At 46.3% G+C, this 22,753-nt stretch overlaps 1 protein-coding gene across 1 annotated transcript; it reads left to right on the top strand.

Annotated features, from left to right (window-relative positions):
* Positions 1-1,701: 1,701 nt before the first annotated feature.
* Positions 1,702-21,182, top strand: LOC137540939 (nicotinamide N-methyltransferase-like). Its single transcript, XM_068262114.1, has 3 exons — positions 1,702-1,846; positions 17,404-17,611; positions 19,565-21,182. The coding sequence occupies exons 1-3, from the start codon at positions 1,702-1,704 to the stop codon at positions 19,992-19,994; spliced, it is 783 nt and encodes a 260-aa protein (XP_068118215.1). The 3' UTR covers positions 19,995-21,182.
* Positions 21,183-22,753: the final 1,571 nt, after the last annotated feature.

Here is a 22,753-nt window from a genome sequence, read left to right on the forward strand (position 1 = left end):
TGGAATCAGGCCCTCCGCTGTTTAGAACTCACCTCCACCTCCGACATACTGCCAACATCTCCAGCACGTTTAAAGTCACTGCTGCTCCACTCCAAAATGCTTGCCCATGTGTCCCCATCCAAAATCGCCGCTACAATACGCATAGGAAGTGGGGTAGAACATCCGGATTTTTAGCCAGTGTGTTGTGCGCTCTCCGGTTCTCATTGGTTTGTATTGGCCGGATGGTGCAGTCCGGCTCCGCTACGGATACGGCTGCCGGAGGAGCCGGACCAAAAAATAGCGCATGTTGGGTCTTATGCCGGAGTCCGGATCCGGTCCGGATCTGGTCCGGACGAAACGGACGCATGTGAACGGACGCATAGGCTTTCATTGCTATGCCGTGCGTCCGTTCCGTCCGTTCTGCATGCGGTCCGGCTCCGGCACGGCGATTCCGGACGGCGACCGCTAATGTGAACCGGGCCTAAGACCCCAACATTAAAAATCTCAAAAAGAATGTAAAAATGATTTAAAAAAAGTAAAATTACATGTCAAAACCCTAATTAACGGAGTTATAATTCTAAAAACGAATGTAAAATTGATTTAAAAAAAGTGCAATATCAAAGTTAAAAGCGCATGCACGAAAGGTCTGATGCCAAAACTGACTATAAAAGGCCTCCCCCAGCCATAGCTTAGTGCTGTTTGTTCTGACAGATGACTGTTCCGGTGCCTCTAGCCCAGGCATGGGCAAACTTGGCCCTCCAGCTGTTAAGGAGTTACAAGTCCCGCAATACATTGCAGGAGTCTGACAGCCACAGTCAAGCCTCATAAAGGCAAATGCATTGTGGGACTTGTAGTTCCGTAACAGCTGGAGGGCCGAGTTTGCCCATGCCTGCTCTAGCCTAACCTGCCTATGTTCTGTCTGCTTGTTAGTGACCCGGTTTTGCCTGACTATTCTTGATCCTTATCTCCTCAGTTTGACTCAGTCTGTTCTCTGGACTTGTCTGATTGCCGCCTACCCTGATTCCAGATTGTACCTCGACTATTCTGCCTGTGCCTGCCACCTGCCACTGACCTCGGATTGGACCTCGACTATTCTGACTGCCGCCTGCCACTGCCCTCAGATTGTACCTCGACTATTCTGGTTGCCACCTGCCACTGACCTCGGATTGTACCTAGACTATTCTGCCTGTCGCCTGCCACTGACCTCTGATTGTACTTTGACTATTCTGCTTGTCGCCTGCCACTGACCTCGGATTGTACCTCGACTATTCTGCCTGTCGCCTGCCACTGCCCTCGGATTGTACCTCGACTATTCTGCCTGCCACTGACCTCGGATTGTACCTCGACTATTCTGCCTGTCAATGTCTGATTTAATGTCTGCATTTCTGCTCCTCATCTAAAACCTGGCCACACTTCACTTGCTTCATTATAGAAAAACAGACATGGATGTCATTTTGTTATGTGAAGTCATGACTTATCCCAAGTATTCTGAATTAGGGGTGGGAACAGCCAGTTACATAAGTTACCAGCTGCCTTGTCTGCCAAGCTCTTGTCAGTATCTGTAGAGAGATAAATGACATCTAGAGCAATTAACCAAATCCATATCATTCGTAGCTGGGTGTGCCAAGCCATCACTGGCAAACCCTTCCCCTATATAACTTGAGCGGCCGATCAGTTGAGGCGCCTTGGTATCACAACATTATTTCTGAACATATCAGCACAATGAACTCCATGCCTGAGCTACGAGGTCCACTTTACTATCAGAGTCGTTTTGATCCCAAAGTATATTTGAAAACATACTGTGGTTTGCCTGGAAATCCGCGCCTGCTGTTCATACTCAAACACTTGGCTGAAATTTTCAATTCAGGTAAATACAAAAATCTTTACCTTATATTAGTTAAGCATTAATGCTATAGTGGTCAGATGGGACGTTTTAGAGGAGAATAATTCATTTTCAGAGACATGTTTAACCACTTAAAGAGACTCTGTAACAAAATTTTCAGCCGTATTTCTTCTATCCTACAGGCTCCTAAACCTAATGTAATGTGATCTGGCTTACTGCAGCCCTTTGTAGTTGCAGAGTCAGTGTAATAAATCCACTTATCTGTCTTCTGTCGGACTTGTCGCCCTGTCTCTGGAAGGGGCTGGCTCTTCAGTGTTGTTCATCTGTTAGGCAGGCCTCCCCTTCCACGCCCCCTCCAAGCTTGCGCTGTGAGTTTAGTTACATTACTTTAGTTACATTATGCAGTCTCTGCTCTCTCTGGCTGCCAGGCTGCTGACCAGGGAGAGAGGTGATTACAATCTTTGCAAACACTATTCCTATACCAGATCAGCGCTGCGACCATGTATCCTTCTATATAGATTGTAGCCACCACCAAGGACACCCTAAAGGATCCACACTCACCAGCTGTGATGGGCCATTAGTCACAGTGGCCTTAATCCGCTTGTGGGGTACTTATCAGGCTCCCCATACCCTGTGGCTGACACCACTCACAGATCCCTTCTTGTCTCCTTCTTGGGTCACATATACACCTCAACATAAACAGAGTCTATCATTGCGCAGATATCTTGTAAAAACGTATGGTTTATTAAAAGGTTCCACTCACATATTCCAAGCAGATGTTAAGCCTGTGGAGTATAGGAACGGGCTCCACCCCGTGCGGCCTCCCGGGCTGACCGCCGTTAAGTTGTTAAATCCAGGGCTTCCCTCGCTCCACCACGCCAACAGGTCCCTCTGCTTCCACTCCTCTCAGTTCCGCATGTGGCATGAGCCACATGCGGAACTGAGAGGAGTGGAAGCAGAGGGACCTGCCACATGCGGAACTGAGAGGAGTGGAAGCAGAGGGACCTGTTGGCGTGGTGGAGCGAGGGAAGCCCTGGATTTAACAACTTAACGGCGGTCAGCCCGGGAGGCCGCACGGGGTGGAGCCCGTTCCTATACTCCACAGGCTTAACATCTGCTTGGAATATGTGAGTGGAACCTTTTAATAAACCATACGTTTTTACAAGATATCTGCGCAATGATAGACTCTGTTTATGTTGAGGTGTATATGTGACCCAAGAAGGAGACAAGAAGGGATCTGTGAGTGGTGTCAGCCACAGGATATGGGGAGCCTGATAAGTACCCCACAAGCGGATTAAGGCCACTGTGACTAATGGCCCATCACAGCTGGTGAGTGTGGATCCTTTAGGGTGTCCTTGGTGGTGGCTACAATCTATATAGAAGGATACATGGTCGCAGCGCTGATCTGGTATAGGAATAGTGTTTGCAAAGAAGGACTGACTCAAGCCTTTGTTTCCAGAAGCGCACCCATTGAATTGTGTGTAGCACAAGAGGACTGTACTGTTCACAACAACCAGATTGTTGATACTTATTATATAAGGATTATAAATGTGTCATAGTTGAAGAATCATATTGATTATAGACAATATAATTTGAACCATATTGGCTAGGGATTCATCTGAGCGCTGAGCAGGTTTTCTGTCTAAGTTTTGATTACAATCTTTGCTGGTGAGATATCTTCTGCCTGGGCTTTTGCATGGTGATTGATTCCTGACACAGGCAGAGGGCTCCAGTCTGCAGGCTCCGATGAAACAGCCTGTCATTCTGCAGTGCATCAGAGACGCTGGGAGAAAGGTAAACAAACTAATGACCTCTTGAGATTCAATCTCTTGCTGTTCAAAAGGAAGGCTGTATACAGCCTGCTTGTGTATAGATTTTTTTTATGTGTTGGCATACTGTACAGCAACATATACATCTTGTGCACACTGACTGAAAGCAGGCACGATCTGCCCGACGTACTTCCTGCTTTGGCGGCCATATTGGTTGTTTACAAAACACCTTGTAAAAGTGTTATTTTATGGCCAAAATAGCGGCGGGGAGCAGCAAAAATGACGCAGAGGGGGAGAGGAGAGCGCTACAGACAGGGAGATATGTTTATTTTATTAACTTTTCTTAGGTACAGATTCTCTTTAAGTGCGTAGGTAAGGAGCTGTGGGCCCCGATGCAAGTTTTACAATGGGGCCCCCTAAGCACTCTATACATAACAATTGATATGGCGCACCAAAACCTGCCAATGGCAACTACAGTGTAAGAGGTGCAAGAAGGGGATGGGAAATAGCTTGTTAATGATTACCACTGTTCAAAGTATCTATAGAAGTAATTATTATGAGCACAGGACCAATAGAAAGCTAATACCGTAGTTGAGGGAGGGCCCTTCGGGGGCCCCTCTGGCCCAAGGGCCCGATGCGGTCGCTACCTCTGCACCCCCTATTGCTACGCCCCTGCCAGCGGTCTTTGACCCCTTAAGGACCAGAGATCGCTGGTACAATAACGACGGAATCCCAACGAATCGCCGCGCTAACCCACCACAATCGCCGCCACACGCCGGGATCCTCCTGACATTCACTCTGCCGTCTCTATGATGGCAGAGTCATGTGAGCCGGTCAGAAGTCGCTTTCATTGGCTCCTGACCGTGTCTATCAATGTGAACCAATGGGAGCGGCTTACATTGATAGACACAGCCAGGAGCCAATGAAATCAGCTAACATGGCTCTGCCGTCATAGAGACAGGCAGAGCCAGTGAGTTGCGGTGAGAGACGTTGGGTTTGAGCGGCGAGATCGGCGGGGGTTGAAGGAAACGGCGGATGCACGCTGCGGCGGTGATTGAAACCTACGCCCTGCCAGCCAGGAGCCCACCAGAACAGGGCGTAGGTTTCAATCACTGCGGTCCTTAAGTAGTTAAACTGAAGCTGAGGTAAAAATAAACTGATGTGATAAATAATTGTATCTATCCTCCTACTCGTAAAACTCTAATTTTTATATATCCCATAATTTTGTTTTATGTTTAATAAACTAAAGTGTACCCGAGGCGATACGTGACATGATGAGATAAACGTGTATGTACAGTAGAGATGGCCCGAATTGTCCGCCCGGCGGGTAGTTCGCGCAGATATCAGCTACCTGTGCCCGCGGCTGGTAGCCAACACATGGCGCGTTTGACCCACCCCCATCCCTCGTCATTGGGCTAAACTTTGACCCTCTACATCACAGTCAGCAGACACATGGCAGCCAATCAGGCTGCACTCACCCAAGGACACCCCCCCTATAAAAATGCTGCAGCACCGGCCATGTTCTCACTCTGCTGATGCTACTGTAGTGAGAGGAAGGGAGAGGTTGCTGGAAAGATAGGGAAAGCGTTAGGCTCTTGTTAGCTTGCTCCTTGCTGAAATTTGTTGCTGAAAGCACCCCAAAACAGATCTTTTTGAGGGCTAATGTTCTCAAATCTGGCAATGAGGGCCATATTAGGCCCATGGGCTTCCGGTTTGACATGCATGCTCTAGACCATAGGCTTCTTCTAGACCCTGGCAGCCAATATGCCTGCGCAGAATGTTTCGGACCACGTGAGCATGATAACGAGCTGCACTGCCGTGTGCTTGCGCAGGTGCAGTAGATGCCGACCTGGCAAGATCAGCATCTGAAATGGAGGGGATCCTGGCACACTTGAGCTGCGGCGAGGGACATATCGGCTGCCAGGGGCTGGATGAAGCCCTGGGTAAATAGATCCTTTTTTCTATTTTTCCTCGCACCTGTCCTTTAAAGCAGGGTTCACACTTGTCCTGGTGATAAATTGATAGCTCAATTTCATCGGAGGCAGCTACAAGATGATTTAGCAGATCCCAGATCTGCAACCCAGGTAAAATTCTCCCCCTTCTAAGTGAATACTTTCTCTCCAGCTAAGAGACACAGAGCCACAACACTCAAGTCTATGGAACAGCATCTCTGTCTATCTAAGAGGTACAGAAACCACACAACACTCAAATTGGTGGAAATGCATCTCATAAAGTTTATATTGCATGTGATATGTGTGATACAGGTACAGATATTGATAAACTACAGAAAAAGCAAGATGTACAGAGCAATCCAACCATATAAACACATAAAGCTTAGTAAACAATGCCCACAATGTATACATTAATACATAACATTAATGCAGCTTCCCAATATATCCTAAAATACAGCACATAATACGCAGTCCCATTATATCTTACCCATAGTTTCCACCTTACAGCCTCACCAGCAACTTCCAGCCAAAAGACCCCCTCACAGCACATGGTCAAAGACAATATACCCCTTGACTCCACCCCCTCACCATACATCACTTCCCTTGAGAAAGCTTAGTGTCATTGGCTTTTCAGGAGATTTAAACTTTATCTCCGCCTAAGGTCAGTTAGCAGGAAGTGAAGTCTTTTGTCTTAGAAACATGTGCTCTAAGACTGGTGCAATGCCTGCTCCACAAAAGCAAGCAGTGAAACACACAGTCCATATCTTACATAAATGCATGCAATATTTTGCATATGGTTATCGGCATTTGCAATTTTTTAGTATTCGTGTTTTTGCAAATTTTTGAATGTGTTAAAACAGGAAGTGACCGCAAGCAAGCCTCACTTCCTGTTTCGCCGGATGCCAGAAGGGGAATATCATATAGTATTTCCTAACACCAATCAACAGTGTAAAGACGGCCTTAGGCTTAGGAGGAAGCCTCATTATGATTTAGGTCCCCCCGGTTGTATGGGGGCAATGGGAAGCCTCCTCGTGGCGCCCCTGGATAGTGCTAATGTAGCATGAACTAATTCCCGCAGGGCGATTGCTTTGCGGTTTTGGTTTCTGACCCTGCATATTTAGGCATGCGAAAGCAAATGCATATTTGCATGAGCAATGTCTCGTGATTAGCCAATAGGCCAAATTTGCAAAGCCATATTTGTCAGGTTCACTTGGTTGATGCACACATTTCCTTTCTGGTGTAATAAGCCTCATTATGATCCAGAGGCTTTCCCCCCTCCCAAGGTAAGTATCCCGGGGGGAAGGGGGGGGGGTGTTACAGATCCTCCTTAAGGATTGACTGATTGGATCTTCTTGCAGTCTAAGGGACTCTCAAAAGTCTTCTCCAGCACCACAGTTTGGAGCCCTTGATTCTTTGACAATCAGCCTTTCTTATGGTCCAATTCTCACAAATATTCATCACCACTGGAAAAATCATGGCTTTGACTATACGAACCTCTGATGACAAAGTGACATCTCTGCTTTTTATTTCACTGCCCAAGTTTGACATTGCTTTCCTTACAAGGAGTAAATGTCTTTATATCTTATGGCTGCACTATCTGTCTGCAGAGATACTTGAGCCCAGGATCACAAAGTCTGATATTGCTTCCATTCCTCCCCCCTCTATATGCAGCGGTGGGATGATGTCATGATCTTAATGTTTTTAATATTCTGCCTTAGGCCAACTTTTGCACTCTCTTAATTCCTCTTCACTTCCTGCCTTTAGAGTTATATCATCTGCATATCTGAGGTTGTTATTATTTCTACCAGCAATCTTAATTCTAGCTCTTGCTTCATCCAATCAGAATAATTTATTTTGCCAAGCATGAATGGGTCGTGCCCAGAATTGCGCTTGGCATGTACAGTGCTAGTGTAGAACACACAGTACAAGTACAGCAATTTAAAACACAACATTTACAAAGAGTTTGACCATAAATAAGTACAATGTGCGGCAGTGCAATCGTTCTATCGATTACAGCTCGTAGAGGAAGGATGATGAACTGGGGGGGGGGGGGGTGGAGTGAGTGAAGAGAGTTCATGGAGTTCAGAGAGTTGACAGCTGAGGGTAAGAAGTTGTTCCTGTGCCTTAAAGTGCTGGTGGAGATAGACCGAAACCTACGGCCATAGCTGGCCTTTGACCTGAGTGACCAGAGTGGTCGCTCAGGGCACCGGCTTTCAAGGGGGCACCTATATCTGGCTACCTATACCGAGGGCACTTACACCTGACTTCCTATACTGGGGGCCCCTACACCTGACTTCCTATACTGGGGGCACCTATAGTTGGCTACCTATACTGATGGAGGGCGCCTACTCCTGGCTACCTATACTGGAGGCACTTACACCTGGCTACCTATGGGGGGAGACTTTCAACTGATTTCCTATACTGGGGGCACCTATGCTTGGCTACCTATATTGAGGGCACCTACACAAGATCCTATATTGGGGGCAGCTATACCTGGCTACCTACCTATACAGAGTCTGAGGGAGTTTTTTGTTGTGTGGGGCGCACTGCGGCTATAACGCGTGGTGCAAATTGTCGGTGCTATGCTATCATTCCAAATTGTGTGTGTGTGTGTGTGGGGGGGGGGGGGGGCTAACTGTCCCACTGATTGTTTTTATTAATATTCCTGAAAGGTTCTAGCCTTCATTTTTACATTTATTCAGGATAATGCACTCTTTCCATCCATTTCGTGGTTATTAACCACTTAAGGACTGCAGTGATAAAACCCCTTAACCTACTTGCCGGTTATCCCGAGCTCAGCTCGGGGTAACCTGCGCAGGATGATTTCTCAGGCCCGGCTGGGCCGATTTGCATAATTTTTTATTGCACACAGCTAGCACCTTGCTAGCTGCGTGCATATTATGATCGCCGCCGATTCGCCGCTACCCGCCGCGCCCCCCCCCCCCCCCAGACCCCTTGCGCAGCCAGGCCAATCAGTGCCAGGCAGCGCTGAGGGGTGGATCGGGATTCCCTCTGACGTCCCAACGTCATCCCGCCCCGTCGCCATGGCGACCGGGGAAGCCCAGCAGGAAATCCCGTTCTGAACGGGAATTCCTGCTTACTCTGATCGCCGAAGCCGATCGGAGTGGGTGGGGGGATGCCGCTGCTAAGCGGCTATCATGTAGTGAGCCATGGGATCTCTACATAATTAAAAAAAAAATTACAAAAAAAGGGCTGCGCTGCCCCCTTGCCGCAGGAATTGGACCGGCAAGGGGTTTAAGGACCAGACACTTTTTTTCCATTCAGACCACCGCAGCTTTAACAGTTTATTGCTCGGTCATACAACCTACCACCTAAATGAATTTTGCCTCCTTTTCTTGTCACTAATACAGCTTTCTTTTGGTGCTATTTTATTGCTGCTGTGATCTTTAGTTTTTATTATATTCATCAAAAAAGACATGAATTTTGTCCAAAAAATGATTTTTTTTTTACTTTCTGTGCTGACATTATATAATAAAGTGAAATTTCTATATCAATTTTTGTCCAAATATATTGTACTACATGTCTTTGATTAAAAAAAATCCAATAAGTGTATATTAATTGGTTTGGGTAAAAGACATAGCGTTTACAAACTATAGTGCAAAAAGTGAATTTCCCCTGTTTGAAGCATCTCTGACTTTTCTGAGCACCTGTCATGTTTCATGAGGTGCTAGAATTCCAGGATAGTATAAATACCCCCCAAATGACCCCATTTTGGAAAGAAGGCATGGTGAGTTCATAGAAGATTTTATTTTTTTTGTCACAAGTTAGCGGAAAATAACACTTTGTGACAATAACAACAAAAAAAAGTTTTCATTTCTGCTAACTTGTGACAAAAAAATGAAATTTGCCACGGACTCTCCATGCCCCTCTCTGAATACTTTGGGGTGTCTACTTTCCAAAATGGGGTCATTTGTGGGGTGTGTTTACTGTCCTGGCATTTTGGGGGGTGCTAAATTGTAAGAAACCCTGTAAAGACTAAAGGTGCTCATCGGACTTTGGGCCCCTTAGCGCACCTAGGTTGCAAAAAAGTGTCACACATGTGGTATCGCCGTACTCAGAAGAAATAGTATACTGTGTTTTGGGGTGTATTTTTACACATACCCATGCTGGGTGGGAGAAATAGCTCTAAAAAAAAAAAATCAACAAAAATCTCATTTACACACACAATTGTCCATTTACTGAGATATTTCTCCCACCCAGCATGGGTATGTGTAAAAATACACCCCAAAACATATTATACTACTTCTCCTGAGTACGGCGATACCACATGTGTGACACTTTTTTGCAGCCTAGGTGCGCTAAGGGACCCAACGTCCTATGAGTACCTTTAGGATTTCACCGGCCATTTTGAGGCATTTGGTTTCAAGACTACTCCTCACGGTTTAGGGCCCCTAAAATGCCAGGGCAGTATAGGAACCCCACTAATGACCCCATTTTAGAAAGAAGACACCCCAAGGTATTTTGTTAGGAGTATGGTGAGTTCATAGAAGATTTTATTTTTTGTCACAAGTTAGCGGAATTTGATTTTATTGTGTTTTTTTTCACAAAGTGTCATTTTCCACTAACTTGTGACAAAAAAAATAAAATCTTCTATGAACTCACCATACACTTAACGGAATACCTTGGGGTGACTTCTTTCTAAAATGGGGTCACCAGTGGGCTTCCTATACTGCCCTTGCATTTTAGGGGCCCTAAACCGTGAGGAGTAGTCTAGAAACTAAATGCCTCAAAATGACCTGTGAAATCCTAAAGGCACTCATTGGACTTTGGGCCCCTTAGCGTACCTAGGCTGCAAAAAAGTCACACATGTGGTATCGCCGTACTCAGGAGAAGTAGTATAATGTGTTTTGGGGTGTATTTTTACACATACCCGTGCTGGGTAGTATAAATATCTCTGTAAATGACATTTTTCTGATTTTTTTTACACACAATTGTCCATTTACAGAGATAGTTCTCCCACCCAGCATGGGTATGTGTAAAAATACACCCCAAAACACATTAAACTACTTCTCCTGAGTATGGCAATACCACGTGTGACACTTTTTTGCAGCCTAGGTGCGCTAAGGGGCCCAAAGTCCTATGAGTACCTTTAGGATTTCACTGGTCATTCTGAGGCATTTGGTTTCTAGACTACTCCTCATGGTTTAGGGCCCCTAAAATGCCAGGGCAGTATAGGAACCCCAAAAGTGACCCCATTTTATAAAGAAGACACCCCAAGGTATGGTGAGTTCATAGAAGATTTTACTTTTTGTCACAAGTTAGCGGAATGGATTTTTATTGTTTTTTTTTTTTGACAAAGTGTCATTTTACACTAACTTGTGACTAAAAATAAAATCTTATATGAACTCATCATGCACCTAACGGAATACCTTGGGGTGTCTTCTTTCTAAAATGGGGTCACTTGTGGGGTTCCTATACTGCCCTGGCATTTTAAGGGCCCTAAACCGTAAGGAGTAGTCTGGTAACCAAATGACTCAAAATGACTGTTCAGGAGTTATAAGCATCTGCAAATTTTGATGACAGGGGGTCTATGAGGGGCCGAATTTTGTGGAACCGGTCATAAGCAGGGTGGCCTCTTATATGACAGGTTGTATTGGCACTGAAGTGCAGGATGTTCTCAAATGGTGACCTGGACATGGCAGCAGAGAACATGGGCATGTGATGTATTGAGTGCGTAGACCAATAAGACTGCAATACATTATTTTTGACTAGACCCATGTTAAGGATAAGGCTAGTGTTGGGTGAACACCTGGATGTTCGGGTTCGCGAACGTTCGCCGAACATGGCCGCGATGCGTGCCGAACTCCGAACATAATGGAAGTCAATGGGGACCCGAACTTTCGTGCTTTGTAAAGCCTCCTTACATGCTACATACCCCAAATTTACAGGGTATGTGCAGCTTGGGAGTGGGTACAAGAGGAAAAAAAATGTAGCAAAAAGGTCTTTTAAATGCGGGAAATGTCTGTTTTCTTTGCACAGGTAACATGCTTTTTGCCGCCATGCAGTCATAAATGTAATAAAGATAAGAGGTTCCATAAACAGGGACCGGAAACGCTAACCCAGCAGCAGCACATGTGATGGAACAGGAGGAGGCGCAGGAGGAGAAGGCCACGCTTTGAGACACAACAACCCAGGCCTTGCATGAGGACAAGAAGCGTGCGGATAGCATGCTTTTTACCGCCATGCAGTCATAAATGTAATACAGATAAGAGGTTCCAGGAAAAGAGACCGGTAACGCTAACCCAGCAGCAGCACACATGATGGAACAGGAGGAGGTGTACTACTGTTCCCAGCAGCGACACAGAGCACAATGCTATACAGTGGTTGGTGAGCGGTGTACTACTGTTCCCAGCAGCGACACAGAGCACAATGCTATACAGTGGTTGGTGAGCGGTGTACTACTGTTCCCAGCAGCGACACAGAGCACAATGCTATACAGTGGTGGGTGAGCGGTGTACTACTGTTCCCAGCAGAGACACAGAGCACAATGCTATACAGTGGTGGTTGAGCGGTGTACTACTGTTCCCAGCAGCGACACAGAGCACAATGCTATACAGTGGTTGGTGAGCGGTGTACTACTGTTCCCAGCAGCGACACAGAGCACAATGCTATACAGTGGTTGGTGAGCGGTGTACTACTGTTCCCAGCAGCGACACGGAGCACAATGCTATACAGTGGTTGGTGAGCGGTGTACTACTGTTCCCAGCAGAGACACAGAGCACAATGCTATACAGTGGTGGTTGAGCGGTGTACTACTGTTCCCAGCAGCGACACAGAGCACAATGCTATACAGGGTGAGCGGTGTACTACTGTTCCCAGCAGAGACACAGAGTGGCAGTAAACACAATGCTATATAGTGTGGGTGAGCGGTGTACTACTGTTCCCAGCAGCGACACAATGACTGGGGGGACCCTGGCTAGCCTGGCTGGAGAGAGAACTACCCTGCCTGCCTACCCAAAGCTAAACCCACAGACAAATGGCGGAGAAATGACGTGGATCGGGTATTTATTTACCCGAACCACGTGACCCGTTCGGCCAATCAGATCGCGTTCGGGTCCGAACCACGTGACCCGTTCGGCCAATCACAGCGCTAGCCGAATGTTCGGGGAACGTTCGGCCATGCGCTCTTAGTTCGGCCATATGGCCGAACGGTTTGGCCGAACACCATCGGGTGTTCGGCCGAACTCGAACATCACCCGAACAGGGTGATGTTCTGCAGAACCCGAACAGTGGCGAACACTGTTTGCCCAACACTAGATAAGGCCCAAAAAAATGTTACGTTCGGAAACTTGGAGTGGTTTCCACCGACAAGGCTGGGCATGGTAGCTTCTGAGATTGGTGGTTGCGTATTGTGTGGCATAACTGTCACTGCGGTGGGGCGGGTGAGGGTTTGGCCGGGTGATAAGAATCCTGCAGGGGGCAGATTAGGGCCCGATCTGATGGATAGGAGTGTTAGGGGGTGACAGGTGGTGGTAGGAGGTGATTGATGGGTGTCTCAGGGGGTGATTAGAGGGGAGAATAGATGCAATAAATGAACTGGGGAGGTGATCGGAAGGGGGTCTGAGGGGGATCTGAGGGTTTGGCAGAGTGATCAGGAGCCCACACAGGGCAAATTAAGGCCTGATCTGATGGGTAGGTGTGCTAGGGGTGGCAGGTGGTGACAGGAGGTGATTGATGGGTGTTTCAGGGTGTGATTATAGGGGGGAATAGATGCAATCAATGCATTGGGGAGGTGATTAGGGGGGGGGTCTGAGGGCGATCTGAGGGCGATCTGAGGGTGTGGGTGGGTGATTGGGTGCCCGCAAGGGGCAGATGAGGGTCTGGTATGATGGGTAGCAGTGACAGGGGGTGATTGATGGGTGATTAGAGGGGAGAACAGATGTAAATAATATGCTGGGGAGGTGATCAGGGGGGGTCTGAGGGTGTAGGCGGGTGTTTGGGTGCCCGCAAGGGGCAAATTAGGGTCTGATCTGATGGGTAGCAGTGACAGGGGGTGACGGGGTGATTCATAGGTGATTCAGGGTGTGATTAGAGGGGAGAATAGATGTAAGCAATGCACTGGTGAGGTGATCGGGGGGGGGGGGGGGGGGGTCTGAGGGTGATCTGAGGGTGTGGGTGGGTAATTGGGTGCCCGCAAGGGGCAGATTAGGGTCTGATCTGATGGGTAGTGACGGGGTGATTGATGGGTGATTTATGAGTGATCAGAGGGGAAAACAGATGTAAACAATGCACTTGAGAAATGATTTGAGGGTGTGGGCAGGGAAAGATCAGGTGCCCGCAAGGGGCAGATTAGGGTCTGATCTGATGGGTGGCAGTGACGGAATGATTGATGGGTGATTGACAGGTGAATGACAGGTGATCAGTGGGTGAATACAGGGGAAAATAGATGCATACAGTACACGGGGGGGGGGGGGGTTGGGGAGGATCTGAGGGAGTGGGGGAGGTGATCAGAAGCCCCCAGGGTGCAGTTTAGGACCTAATCTAAAAAGTAGCGTTGTCAGATAATGACAAGGGGGGATTGATGGGCGATTAGGGGGGTGATTGGGTGCAAACAGTGGTCGGGGGGGGCAGGATCAGTGTTTGTGTGTGCTTACTAGGGGGGCTTCCTCCTGCCCTGGTGGTCCCTCGATCACTGGGACCACCAGGGCAGGAGGCAGCCTGTATAATACCTGTATAATACGCGTATACATTACAAAGCATATTATATGCTTACTATGCAGCAGATCGGGTGTTAACAACCCGCCGGCGCTGCTAATTGGCCGGTGGGTTGACGTGGGTGAGCGGAGCCTAAAGCCGGCGGATGCGCACGATCCCCGGCAATTCAGTCACCCAGGTGCGTAATTGGCATTACACGGTCCTGGGGGGGCCACTTTGCCGCCGCCAATTGGCTGTGGGCGGTCGGCAAGTGGTTAATTGTATTTTTTCTATTATACATATGTGATGTATCACAGAGATCTGAGCATTTGGCGTGATGTCATGACTTCAAAGAGGTTGGGAACCACTGTCCTAGGAGGCAACTCGGGAGAAAAGGTGAATTGCATAAAGGCTTGTGTGTGTGTGTGTGTGTGTGCGTGCATGCGTGTGTGTGCGTGCGTGCACGCACGAAGAGGATGGGGGGGCACAAAAAACAGGTTTCACTCAGGGCGCTGTGAAACCTAAGGCCGCCCTGCCTCCGGCCTGAGGGTAGACGACTGAAGAAGCAGAAGCCTGAGTGCGAGGGATTGTTGGCAATCCTTGATGCCCTGGAGACAGTCTGGTGTCGTAGGAGGAGGTTCAGAGGGAGAAATGGTTTTCCCGATGATCCTCTCCACTGATCTCATGACCCTCTGTACCAGACCAGGGTGAAGGAGCAGAGGTCTGGTACGCTTGCTCCTCCACCAGTGACAGACATACTCTGCATATACAGTGGCTTGCAAAAGTATTCGGCCCCCTTAAAGTTTTCCGCATTTTTTCACATTACTGCCACAAACGTGAATCAATTTTATTGGAATTCCACATGAAAGACCAATACAAAGTGGTGCACACCACACCACACAAATTGATTCATGTTTGTGGCAGTAATGTGACAAAATGTGGAAAACTTCAAGGGGGCCGAATACTTTTGCAAGCCACTGTAAGTTAAATAAACAGGGTGATAATATTCAGCCTTATACAGGGAGTGCAGAATTATTAGGCAAATGAGTATTTTGACCACATCATCCTCTTTATGCATGTTGTCTTACTCCAAGCTGTATAGGCTCGAAAGCCTACTACCAATTAAGCATATTAGGTGATGTGCATCTCTGTAATGAGAAGGGGTGTGGTCTAATGACATCAACACCCTATATCAGGTGTGCATAATTATTAGGCAACTTCCTTTCCTTTGGCAAAATGGGTCAAAAGAAGGACTTGACAGGCTTAGAAAAGTAAAAAATAGTGAGATATCTTGCAAAGGGATGCAGCACTCTTAAAATTGCAAAGCTTCTGAAGCGTGATCATCGAACAATCAAGCGTTTCATTCAAAATAGTCAACAGGGTCACAAGAAGCGTGTGGAAAAACCAAGGCGCAAAATAACTGCCCATGAACTGAGAAAAGTCAAGCGTGCAGCTGCCAAGATGCCACTTGCCACCAGTTTGGCCATATTTCAGAGCTGCAACATCACTGGAGTGTCCAAAAGCACAAGGTGTGCAATACTCAGAGACATGGCCAAGGTAAGAAAGGCTGAAAGACGACCACCACTGATATTAATGAGTTTTTTTGGGTTCATTGAGAACATGGTTGTTGTTCAATAATAAAATTATTCCTCAAAAATACCACTTGCCTAATAATTCTGCACACCCTGTACAGGCTTCCCGGAAAGCCGCAGCTGCTCTCTCCCATGACACAGGCATGTTGCGTCACGTCAGTGCGTAAAAGCCTGAAAGGAAGGAGAAGCGGCGTGCAGCTGCAGGGAGGAGAGGAGGTGGAAGAGAGCATGCACGCTGCAGAGAGGGAATGAACATCCCTTCCACTGTGCACACTTGGCTGCCCAAGGTAAAGGATGAAGTAAAATTGCTTAGAATTGCCTGGCTGCCAAGTAGTGTCACGGGGGCCCCCAGGTTAATTTTGGCCTGGGGCCCTATTGTAGCTAGAACCAGCTCCGTTTAGCACTAGGCAAACTAGTCACAAGCATAGAGGCACCAGTGTTCTGAGAAGTTGCAGTCACTGGTTTGCGAATCCTTGCACACTGTCTTGGAGCTTCTCCTACGCCAGCGCCCCCCAAGCATAGATAGCTGGATGGGTGGGCTAGATGTGACTACCTAACTAGCCCATCCATCAAGCTCTTTCTTTTAGGGCTGGTGACATCAGTGCGGTTCCAGGATGGTGAGCGCAATAGCGCAGGCATGCGAGGAATAGGAAGGGGTCTTAAGGGATACTTATTCTAGGTTATAAAAAATGTAAACAAATATCAATTACCATATAAAACGTCAAAATGTATTAGAACATCTTAAAATAAGCACATAGCACATACTAAAATAGAACCCAATACATACAGAATTCCGGAATACCAATCACGTACACAAATGGTAAATGGTCAAACTGACACTTGTATGGATCCAAAATTATCAAAAATTTGTCAAACTCCGTATAATTTTCTCCCAAAGAGAGCCCATCAAAAGTGGTGGAAAATTTGTTGCAGCTAACTATGAATGGTAATAAAGACCAACAACATTGTGGACTAGTGATGTTGTATTCCAGGGTTAGTCTGCTGTATGATCATAAATACTGTTCCATCAAAAGGCAAAGTCAGCAAGAAGGACTTATATGTCTAAGGTCAATAAGACTTGTACTAAAGGTAGCAATTTCACTTAGCATCACAAGAACATTAGGATTGCTATCAGTATCCACTGTATTGGAAATGTATATAAGGTTAAGCTTGGAAAAGGCTTTCTCATTCCACAAGCAAGAATGGCAAAATCAAGAGATCCAGTCGCCACACTCCACGGTGAGATATTACAACTCCAACTCCATACAGCATGGTTCACTGGTTAGCAACCCAACATTTGTCACTCCAATGTGACCTTTTCCCAAAGTGTCCATGTGGGGTAGACAATAAGGCCAACATACAAGTGAGTCTTGCCTTGTCACATGAAATGCTGGTAAAACCGACTGGTTTCATTGGCTTTGTCAAGACCACGTGCTTATTTTAAGATGTTGTGATAAATTGTGACATTTATATGGTAATTGCTAATTGTTTACACTTTTGTAAACTTGAATAAGTATCCCTTTAGCCCTCTTTTCAGATACATACATTAGATATCTAGTTTTACTACTAAATTTAATTACTAATTAGGACACTTTTCTTTTAATTTTGTGCAGGTAAAGTGAAAGGTGACACTCTGATTGACATCGGCTCTGGTCCGGCCATTTATCAGCTCATGTCAGCTTGTGAAACTTTTGAAAACATTATATGCACCGATCTCACAGACAAAAACCGAGAGGAGTTGAAGGCATGGCTGACCAGTCAACCGGGAGCATGTGATTGGAGCCCAGTGGTGCAGCATGTGTGTCACCTGGAAGGGGACAGGTAAGTGGTCAGATCCAGGATGAGTAATAATGAGTCAATTTCCAAAACAGCCCCTGCTAGCATTCTAATGTCACACATCCTCTGACTTTTATTTGGCTTAGAAACCTGCATAGTCCTACTCTGCTGATTCAGTTTAACTTGAGTATGCTATTATGTTGCCTAAAGCAGAATTTTACTGAATATAATGTCATTAACCACTTCACATTGAGACCTTGTTTCCCCCTTGTGGACCAGACCAGTTTAGACGTTTTAGCTATGCCCCTATTTAATCAGCAATAACTTTATCCCTACTCATGACACCTAAAGGATCTATATATTGTTTTTTTCCAAGACAAACTAGATGTTCATTGGGGTGTATTTTGTCCTAAGAAAAATATTGTTTTCTATGCATTTTAATGGGAAAAGGAGGAAAAAAAATAAAAATGCATTATTTCTCAGTTTTTACCAATTCAAGCTTAAAAACAAAAAGTGCTACTGTGATTAAAAATAACATGTCACCAGTTTTTGTGCCCCCCCCCCACAGTATAGATAGCCAGATGTGTCCCAAGTATCAGCCCTCCCCCAGTATAGCCAGATGTGCCCCCAATATCAGCCACCCCCCAGTATGGTCAGATGTGTCCCCTGTATTTGCCACCCCCAGTATAGATAGACAGATGTGCCTCCAGAATTAGCACCCCTTATCATAGCCAGATGTGTTCCCAGGATTAATGTTCCCCCATCATAGCCAGATATGCCCCCAGGATAAGTGCCCTCCAATTTTGCCAGATGTGCCACAGTATTATGTTATGACCCCCCCCCCCCCCCCCCAGGATCACCAGATGTGCCCCATTACTAGATTCCCCCCCGCCCCAGATACCCAGATTTCCCCCAGTAATGTTTTCACCCCCCCCCCTTTTAAAATCCTCACGCCCAGTATGGATAGCCAGATGCCCCCCCATCAGGCAGCCCCTTCCATGCACAGATCGTCTAAAAAAAAAGCAGCTTGCCTCACCTCGCCTGGTTCCTGCGCCCATCCTGCAGCCAGAGCCTCCGTTCACAACTCTTCGGTCTGCCCCTTGATGCCCAATACCCAGGTCCCGGCTTGGAGACATCATTAAGCCAGGACCCAAATATTCAGCAGCACAGGGCCGAGTGAAGAGCTGTGCACGGAGGCTCCAGCTGCAGACTCATCGCAGGAATCAGGCTTCTTCCAGGTGCTTTTTTCAGGTGATCTGTGCACGGAGGGGGAGAGATGAACAATCTCTTAAACCACCATAGTGCTCTGGGTTCCAACACCACAAATACTCCTGGCAGCAACTCTTCAGGAGAAAGAAAATTCCCAGAATTGCGTTTTGCATTTTTGCGGTTGTGTTTGATTTTTGCGGTTGCAATTTGCTTTTGCATTTTTAAGATGGGGTAACCTCAATGTGATACTGCAACTCACTTATCAGAAATTTTCAACAGTGGTTGAGGTTTAGTTCGGTCGTTTTGTTGTATTTTCAATTTATAATGCCTTGGGTGCCATATTTTACAGCTGTTTTTCTTAGTTTGGTTCCTCTTTAAAGGATACCGTAATGCAAAACCAATTTAAAAATGGGGAGCAGGCATGTGTAGTGAGCTCTCTTCATGCCCACCCCTTCCCCCCTCCCCCTCCTTCCCCCTCTGTTATTGCATACCGAGCCCACGAACTCACTTCCTAGTCGGGGTGGTCACGGCTGACTGCGCAGGCGTTGCCAGGCAACGAACAAGTTAGACCTCTTTAGTGAAGAAAACCGGACAGAGACAAATCATACACAACCATCAGGAAATGCAGTTTACTTAGAACAGAGAGGAACACAGAATGAATACAGGAAATCCCAAAACCATAGAGATCATTACAGCACTTTACAGACAGTGACAACTTGTGGTTGCTTACTATACCACAGTTTAAGTAATAATGTTGTTAAATCCTACATTACCTGCTTTCTTTTGCAGAATAACATGGAGAGAAAAAGAAGATCGTCTGAGAAAGGCCATCAAGCAGGTCCTGAAGTGTGATGTTATGGAAAAGAATCCCACCGATCCGGTGGTGCTTCCACAGGCTGACTGCATTCTCAGCTGCCTATGCCTGGAATCTGCCTGCAAAGACCACGAGGCTTACACCGCAGCTCTAAATAATATGACAACCTTGCTAAAGCCGGGAGGGCATCTGGTGATGGCTGGCGTGCTGGGAGGCAAATTTTACATGGTGGGGGAGGTGAAGTTCCTGGGTGTCAGTCTATCGGAGGCTTTCATTAGGGAGTCGCTGAGCGGGGCTGGGTACATCATTGAGAGATTTGAATGTTCTGGAGAGAGTAGAGAACGCTGGGAAAAAACCTCACAGTTTTCCTCTTACTATGTGTTTGTTGCTAGGAAAAATTCTTAAACTGAGAATAGGAACACACTAGGCAGAAACGCTAGTGTTGCAGAAAACGCAGCAAAAACGCACATAATGCAAGTCAATGGGCCGCATGGAAAAACGCGTATGTCTGCATTCTGCAATCTGCTTTTTTTTAGAACGCAGGACTTGCTGCATATTTTTCAAAAACGCATCTAAAACGCACATAATGAATGTAAATGGTGACACAAAGGTATGGCGTTGTAGTGCGTTTCTAGTTGGATTTGATTATGTATTTCCGCTTCCTATTGACTTCCCAGTGATTAGCATAAACCGCATACAACCGCATAAATGCATATAAAACGCAATGGGAACCGCAAACATATTAACATGCATGCAAAACGCAAGAAAAACAAGTGCGGATCAACAACGCAAACCACAAACGCACTGAAAGCTCACAAACGCATATGCAGCAAAACACTAACTTTCATGCACTGTCTATTGTGCTCCTACCCTGAAAGGGAACAGCTGTATTTTAACGTGAGTCTGAAGTGCTAAAAAAACAAATAAACGGATACTTACCTAAGTAGAGGGAAGGGTCTGGGTCCTCTCACGGTCCCAGCATTTTAGCGCTCGCTCACCCATTCATATATCCTTGCTCCTAGTAGTTTGGGTCACCCTGAGCTGCTTGGTTACTCTGTTGTACTCGTCCAAGCCCTATCTCATACAGCCTTATCAATCCCTGCCATGTACTGATGAGGACCAAAAGTCCGAAACAGGCTGTCTACATGTGGGTTTGATATGGCTGTGTAAAACTTAAAGCTATAGGCTTGCTATAAACCAGCGGTTCTGGATGCTTGCTTGGCTTAACTAGGGCGAAAAGGGATAATTTGCATATTTAGTAGGTGTGCATTGTGGGTAACCACGGATGTTCATTTATAACTGAATTATTGCAAATTTCCTTCTGTTTTAAGAAGGCAATTACACCAAGCTTTGCTCATTATGGAGCAACCCGTTTTTGGAGCAACCCGTCTTCAGAGCACTCGGGCCTCTGAAGACTTTTGGAAGAGAGCAGTGGCCGACCCGACGGTCGGAGCCAGTGTTAGAGGAGAGGGAAGGCTGTATAGGACCCATAGCCTTCCCACTCCTTAGGCAAGTATCTGTTCTGATTTTTTTTTATACACTTCATACAGCAAAGCGCTGCCTGTACCATTTTTGGGGCGATTTGCCTATAATGGAAGGTATAGGGAAATCACAAAGCGCTTGAAAATCGCTTTGTATAGCAATTTCTCAAACGCTTTTAAAGGAATACTTAAGTCTGCTAAAAAAAATGACTTTTACTCACCCGGGGCTCCCCTCAGCCCCCTGCAGCTGAACGGTGCTCTCGCCGTGTCCCTTCGATGCACCTGGACTCGCCGGCGGCCACTTCCGGTTTGGCCGTCACCGGCCGACAGGCTGGGAACGCGGCTGATTAGCCGCGTTCCCGGCCGCAATAGCGTCCTCTATAATGCTATTGCGGCTGGGAACGCGGTTAATCAGCCGCGTTCCCAGCCTGTCGGCCGGTGACGGCCAAACCGGAAGTGGCCGCCGGCGACTCCAGCTGCATCGGAGGGACACGGCGAGGGCACTGTTCAGCTGCAGGGGGCTGAGGGGAGCCCCGGGTGAGTAAAAGTCATTTTTTTTTAGCAGACTTAAAGAGTAACTGTCAGGCTACAAAAGCTAATTTAAACCTCTATTCTCCTGTGTTAAACAGTTTAGAAGGAAGCCAAAAAGGCATTACTGAAGATAAAAATCTCTCTTACATTTGATGTGTGCTTATCAGCAAAGCTGTTATTCCCAAGCTGTTAAGAAGACGCAAGCCGCATACCATACTGCAAAGCATTCTGGGGCTCTCCCCTCTGCTGCTAATGAGAAGTTACAGGGTCAAGTAACAATAGCATGTAACTCAGTCCAGCTCACAGCACTGATAAATCTCCAGGCAGGGTACACTGCAGGAGTCCGCTATTGTTCCTAGCCACATGGCTAATTAATATTCACTGCACACTAGTGTTATTCAGTACAAGCTTTTCTGTGATCAGGAAGCAGGCAGGACATGAGGACACATTTGGCTTCATAGGAGACAGACAAACATGGAACCTGCCATGAGCTGTCAGGAGCATCATTCTCTGCAAATACTATATAAAAATCCTGTGAAATCCAAACGTGGACAGTGAAATGCATATGTAATGTAAGTACAGCCTATATTTAGCTACTGATATATGTGTTTATTTTCTCTGAGACCTTATACCTAACAGAATAAATACATTGTGCCACCGACTCCCATGTTAACTTTGTGTTAAATTTCTGAAGTTGCAGATTTTGCTGTACCTTTTGTATTGCACACACTACTACATTTATATACCGGTAAGTCATATATGCTGTATGTGGATATGTTTACTTTATTTCTGAAAACAATAAAAAACGATTGTGATAAAAAAGAATAAATACATTGTATTTATTCTTTTCCAGGTCAAAGAGTTCACTTCCTGACTGACGTCAGGAAGTGGAAAAACAGCTCTGCAAAAGCACTTAGAAAAGCGCTGTAAAAAAATAAAATAAACAACTAACATGCAGATAAGCGCCGGGAGGCGCTTAAAACAAAATCACTCACAAAATCGCAAAACACTGGCGTCAGCGATTGCAATTTTAGATGTGAACAAGGCCTAATAGTTGGCTATGATATATGTTTACTCATTCACCATTCATACATTTACCAATAAATGTGGATTGCAAAGATCACTAATGTGTTGGGTGTGTGGTGTTGAGTG

The sequence above is a fragment of the Hyperolius riggenbachi genome, chromosome 12, assembly GCF_040937935.1.
Source record: "Hyperolius riggenbachi isolate aHypRig1 chromosome 12, aHypRig1.pri, whole genome shotgun sequence".
Taxonomy (NCBI): domain Eukaryota; kingdom Metazoa; phylum Chordata; class Amphibia; order Anura; family Hyperoliidae; genus Hyperolius; species Hyperolius riggenbachi.